The 6,695-nt window shown below is 28.0% G+C and overlaps 1 protein-coding gene across 1 annotated transcript in view; it reads right to left on the minus strand.

The window, feature by feature from the left end:
• Positions 1 to 3,656: 3,656 nt before the first annotated feature.
• The window catches only part of LOC145261199 (neprilysin-1-like), a 1,350,287-nt gene continuing 1,347,248 nt past the window's right edge, over positions 3,657 to 6,695 (minus strand). The window contains exon 22 of the mRNA XM_080119525.1: positions 3,657 to 3,920. Within this exon, the coding sequence (XP_079975651.1) occupies positions 3,821 to 3,920 (100 nt within the window). The 3' untranslated portion in view covers positions 3,657 to 3,820. The remainder of the gene's footprint in view (positions 3,921 to 6,695) is intronic.

The raw sequence follows: 6,695 nt of genomic DNA on the forward strand, positions 1-6,695 counted from the left end.
ACACACACACACACACACACACACACACACACACACACACACACATATATATATGAGAGGATAATATGGATGATATATCATCCATGAAATATCATGGAGATATGAGGTATGAAAAAACAAAAAACAAAAATAAAAACAATTAAGCGCAGTTAGAAATCAAAACGAGATATTTAACTTTTTTTTCGATTCAGTGAACTGGACATACAAAGGTTGTATGAAGACGTTTGTTGGAGCGAGCCTAACTGTTAAATCTCTCGTTTTGATTATTTCTTCCTGTGTTTATTTTTAATTTTGTCTTATATAAAAAAATTCACACACACACACACACACACACGCACACACATATTTACATACTTCTCAAGCTTTAATATATTTATATTGAGTGCATCAAACGAATCTTGAAAAATGTATAGACACAATATATATATATATATATATATATATATATATATATATATATATATATAGATAGATAGATACATAGATAGATAGATCTTATTTGTTTTTATTTTTGTGATACTTTTTTTTTAATGAATTAGACGAAAGTGCACAGTGTGTTTGGAAAATCGATTGCATCACTTCGGGATTATGTCAAGTTACGTTAATTCTAGCCAGTACAAGATGGGTGACATTTAGGAATAATTTTCCCTTTGATCAATTTGGGAGCTCCATATGTATTATTTAAAAAAATATAATTGTATATGTCGATTTTTTTGTTGATTTTTTTTTTAAACGATAACTGAATACGGTTATCAGCGTCTCTAACTTTGGAGATCTTGGAAAATATTTTTCCTTTCATGTAATTGATAAATAAGATTTGTTTATTTGTCTGCTTTTGTGACATATATTACTTACTTGTGACGTAATTAATAAATAATATTTGTTTATTATTACTTATAAAACAGTAATCTACGAACACGAGTCACGTGGTACTACCGCTCGCTAGCGTAGCTTGACTGTTCAAAGATTCGAACCATTCAAAGATTCGAACCATAGCACATATGGTCTGAGGTTCGAATCCTAGACCAGTGAAGCTACGCTGACGAGCGGAGGTACCGTGTTCATAGATCACACACACACACACACACACACACACACACACACACACACACACACACACACACACACACACACACACACACACACACACACACACACACACACACACATATACGCGCGTGCGAACACAGACACACACAGGCACACACAGACACACACATACATATATATATATGTATATATATATATGTATATATATATATATATATATATATATATATATATATATATATATATATATATATATATATATATTTGCACAGTGTGTTTGGATAATCCATTGCATCACTTCGGGATTATGTCAAGTTACATTAATTCTAGCCAGTACAAGATGGGTGACATTTGGAAATACTAAGAGCTGTGCGTCATCTCCATCCAAACCGGGATATACATGCTGACTGGGAACCGCATGTGAATTTGTACCCCTCCCCATAAACTTCCACTTATTATTCGATTCTTTTAGCTGAAATGGAAAGGGCCCAAAATTCGTCAGGTCAGCTATATTGGCTATCAAAAAGGAGCTCCTTCCGATCATGACTCTCAGATCTTTCTTCTGAGCTCCATACATGTACATATTTGTTTGATGTCATGTTTTTATGAAAAAGTGACATTAAACAAACATAAAAGTCGTGAGGCTCAGAAGAAAGATCAAAGCGTTTTTTTTTGTGTGTGTGTGGATGTAGCAACACAAGACCCAGGCTTGTATTATAAGTGGTACTGGCACAGGAATAAATACCAGTAGTCTACTATACACACATTGTACACGTTAGATGTTTACGATAAAGTTTGTTGATCAGTATTTGTTTCAAAGGCCTATTACTCGGAAACCAAGTGTCTCCGTGCCTAAATTAAATATATAACACAGTAGGATGGTTGTCTTCATAACGAGAAGAATGTTGGCGGTGTGTCGGTTATTTGAACTATGTAAGTTGTCCAAAATAGTGTTTTTCGTATGTTTTTTTTTAAAGGAATATATCTTATGAGTAAACTACTAAAAATGCGACAAAGACATAATTTTGTTGACTTGTTAGTTGCAAACAAAGCAATATAGTTTTGAAATGTAATAAATTAAATAAACTACCAAATGAGGAACTTGATTTTGTAATTTTAAAAACTATTATATTAAATTATATTCGCCCTTTACCTTTATACAAAAATAATTTTTTTTATATATATAAAGTTAAAAAATCTATTACGATTTGTATATGCAATCTAATTTACGCATGTAAAATGATCCCCTATTATCAGGTTTGAAACCGACGGTATCGATGACTTATCTCATCTAAACTTTATATATATATATATATATATATATATATATATATATATATATATATATATATATATATATATATATATATATATATATATTTCCCTTTCATTATACTGAGGAAGACCGAAGACACGCTCGAAATTTTGTCCTTTATGAAAAAAGTTTTTTTATTCAAAAAACATTTTGTATCCATACACGTCACCAAATAAGAAATAAATAAAGAAAAAGATAAAAAAACATATACACTTTCCGTATTGATTTGACACGAGCACACACACACACACACACACACACACACACACACACACACACACACACACACACACACACACACACACACACAATTGTTTTAATATTTCAAGTTTATACGCATATAATTTATGAGGTAATATAGTATATAGCGTATATATATATTCAATATTAATTTCAACCGTGCTCAATGCAATAATAGTAGTATAAAAAATATATTTATGTAAGAATGACGTATAAACGCTTTGTATAAATTATTTTCCATCAATATATATATATATATATATATATATATATATATATATATATGTACTACATATACATATATATATGTACTACATATATATATGTACTACACATATATATATATATATATATATATATGTACTACACATATATATATGTACTATATATATATGTACTATATATGTACTATATATATATGTACTATATTTGCACTATATATATGTACTATATATATATATGTATGTTATATATATTATATACATATATATATGTACTATATATATATGTTATATATATTATATACACATATATATAATATATATATGTACTATATATATACATATATATATGTTATACATATTATATACATATATATGTACTATATATATACATATATATATATATTATACACACACACACATATATATATGTATTATATATATATGTTCTATATATATAAACATGCATATATACTTGTTGCTATGTCTACATATTTATATATTCATATATATATATACATATGAATATATATATGTATGTATATATTTGTAGATATTTACGTATATATATGTATACATATATATAGAGATATATGCATATATACATGTGTACACATCTATTTATTTATCTTTCTATCATATATATATATATATATATATATATATATATATATATATATATATATATATATATATATATATATATTAGTCTTTACTATGTATTATACGTTTGAGTCAAATTCACAACGATTTTTCACGGTTTCCTATGTTCTACAACCAATAAAAGACGTATTTATTCTGATTCTTTTAGTGTTCAAATGTCACTAACATTTTTGTCGATTTCTACTTTCTCACTGACAATGTAAAATCTTGCGATGTTTTTATTTTCGGAGCGGAGAAAAAAAAAATGAGAAAAACTTTTCATAAAAGCTTAGAAGACGCAAACTAAAATTGAGACTCTGCCAAGAACCCAAACCAGTGGCATTCGTATCCATTACCACACAACACATTTCTTCACAGGATTCATATACGTTCCCGGTTTGCAATTAAAAACTTTTGCAAATTCATAAGAATTTTGAAGAGTACCAATGACCCTGAAAAACAATAACGAAAAAAAAAAAGAAGAAATTATTTAAAAAGAAAAATATGAAGTTTCAAAAAATTCAATGATTTATCTCTAATCAAAACTAGCTGTTGACAAAAAAATTTGGTAAATGTTATCTTAAGCTACAATAGAACACCGACCACTCTAATTTGGTTCTTTAAAGGTATTTGAGGACGCTGACAACGAATCTGATAATCAAACCCACCGCAAATTTATCGTTTGCATGGTATGAACCCCTAGACCTTGGGACTATTTTGTGCCATTTCACCGCTTTCGGTAGTGTTTTTCTTACATGATACGTTCGCGTGCGAACGGGCGTAGTGGTAGCAGTGTCAGAAATCGCCAGTAAAAATTCGCGGTAAACACTGGAATATTTAGACTTTTTGTCTTTCGAAGCTTATAACTTCTTGAAAAATGTAATTCAAACCCTTTTTTTTAATTAAAAGAGCAAAGACTAAAATTAAAAAAAAAAATAACAGGTTTAATAGCAAATTATGCAATATTTGTTTTTTTTTTAAATCGGTTTTCCTTAAAAAAGATTTAAAAAAAAAACAACGAAATTTTACTTCCTTCGATTATAAAAAATATATATAAATTCCAAAAAATTACTTGCCTATAAAAACTAGTATTCGATAAGTAGTTCAATTGTTAATTGTTAAGAATTTATCCATATTTATACTTATATTACATGTCCTTTTTAAATAAAATATTTTTTAAACAAGGATTAAAAACAAACGCGAACTCACATTTTGTTTAACTGTTCAAATAAAGGGAGACAATTCTGATTTTATTCGCCTTTATTTTCCGGCGCCTTGAAGGGACATAATTTATATGTCCTTTTAATGCGTGCTGTAAACCAAATTTAGTATTTTGGTCCTCCGTACTTAAAAACCGAACATATTCACTTATAAATTTTTATTGTTAAAAAAAAACAAAAAACAAAAAAACAGTTGACCGATTAAAAAAAAAAATTCTCTTAATGAAATACATGATTTTCTATTGATATGTTTTAATACTTCTTTATCGACTGAATTTTTTTTTATATCTAAAAACAAGAAAACATTGAATGAAATAGAAAAAATGTTGTAAGCATCCCATATTTACTTGACTTTCTAAGCATAACATAAGCTTCCACTATATATATATATATATATATATATATATATATATATATATATATATATATATATATATATATATATATATATATATATATATATATTCAACCTGTTTAAAAAAAAAGAAGGTTTTACACTTTGGACTTTACAGGTAAATTTCCAAAAAACTATTCTTTTTTTGTTTTAAATTAGAATATTTTATTTATTGATCTTTTATCTTCAATTTGTGATATATAAAACTTTGGTACATAAATTAATTATCAAAATTTTAATAGACATTTGAAAATGGCGGGGGTGAATTTAAAAAAGAACGTTTGTCCAAAATATTATATTTAGTTTATTGTAAAGAGCATAAAATTACACATTGACCCTGAAAATATCGTAAAAATAGAATCAATAGAAAAATTTTGATAGATTTTTAAAGTTTAAAAATTGAAAAATATTTAACTCGTAAAATTCAATTGATTTCATTACGTAAAAAAAATGGCTGCATGAAGGCGTGCCGGGACTTTGTAAACACTGTTTTTTAAAATAAATTAAAAAATAATATTTCTTTTATTTTTCAAACAACTTTAATAGTTTATTTTGGAAGTATATTCCATAAAGAAAATAAACAAACCACTTTTAAAAGAGAAATTACGAGTTTTTTTTTAAATATTTTATTCGCAGTTTTGTGTGAGGGGTGTCAAAAATTCCCTCCAAATTCTATTACACCTAGCGTAGTGGGGTGTCTTATCACATCGCGTAGGAATCTTTCTAATAAAAAAGTTAAAAAAAAAAAAGAATGGTCCATTTTTTTTTCGTTTTATGTCGTTTTTAATGCTTTTTTAATTGATCCAAAAAAAGTTTTCACGAGCAGTTTGCATAAACATAACCACCAAACACATTTTTATGTTTTTCGTTTTTTTTTATTGTGTAGGGGGGTATACTATCAAAAGGTTCTTCTGCAGTTTAATTAACCGTTTTTCCGTAAATAACGCGCCGACATTTACCATTTTACAAAAATTCTGTTTATATTTGGGAGGGGGCGAGGGGCGCATTTTTTTTTTTTTTAACTTTATTTGAAATGACCGCTTAAAGATTCCTATGCGATATGATAAGACACCCCACTACACCCATTCGCACGCGAACGCATCATGTAAGAAAAACACTACCGAAAGCGGTGAAATGGCACAAAATAGTCCCATGGTCTAGGGGTTCATACCATGCAAACGGTAAATTTGCGGTGGGTTTGATTATCATATTCGTTGTCAGCGACCTCGAATACCCCTAAAAAATAAATTAGTGGTCGGTGTTCTGTTGTAGCGTAGGGTAACACTTACCAAAAATTTTAAACGAACAAACGAAAAGAAAAGAAAAAACAAAACGAGCCACAAGGACACCAGAAGTATTTTCTAAAATTGTTTGAAGAGTTACATAGGTGTATCAGAAATTTCGTGAAAAATAGTGAATAATTCCACCCCGTCTTTCCAAGCTTATAACTCCTCGAAAAATGTCATTCAAGCCCTAATCTTTTTTTCAATTAAAGGAGCAAGGATCAAGGTTTCATTAAAAAAAAAACATAAAAAAACAAACAACGTGCTTTTTTTAAAAAAAAAGGTTTTAAACTTCGGACTTTACAGGGAAATCTCTAAAAACACTAATTG

The sequence above is a fragment of the Euprymna scolopes genome, chromosome 37 (assembly GCF_053919585.1).
Source record: "Euprymna scolopes isolate OS-2025 chromosome 37, ASM5391958v1, whole genome shotgun sequence".
In the NCBI taxonomy this organism is placed as follows: Eukaryota; Metazoa; Mollusca; class Cephalopoda; order Sepiida; family Sepiolidae; genus Euprymna; species Euprymna scolopes.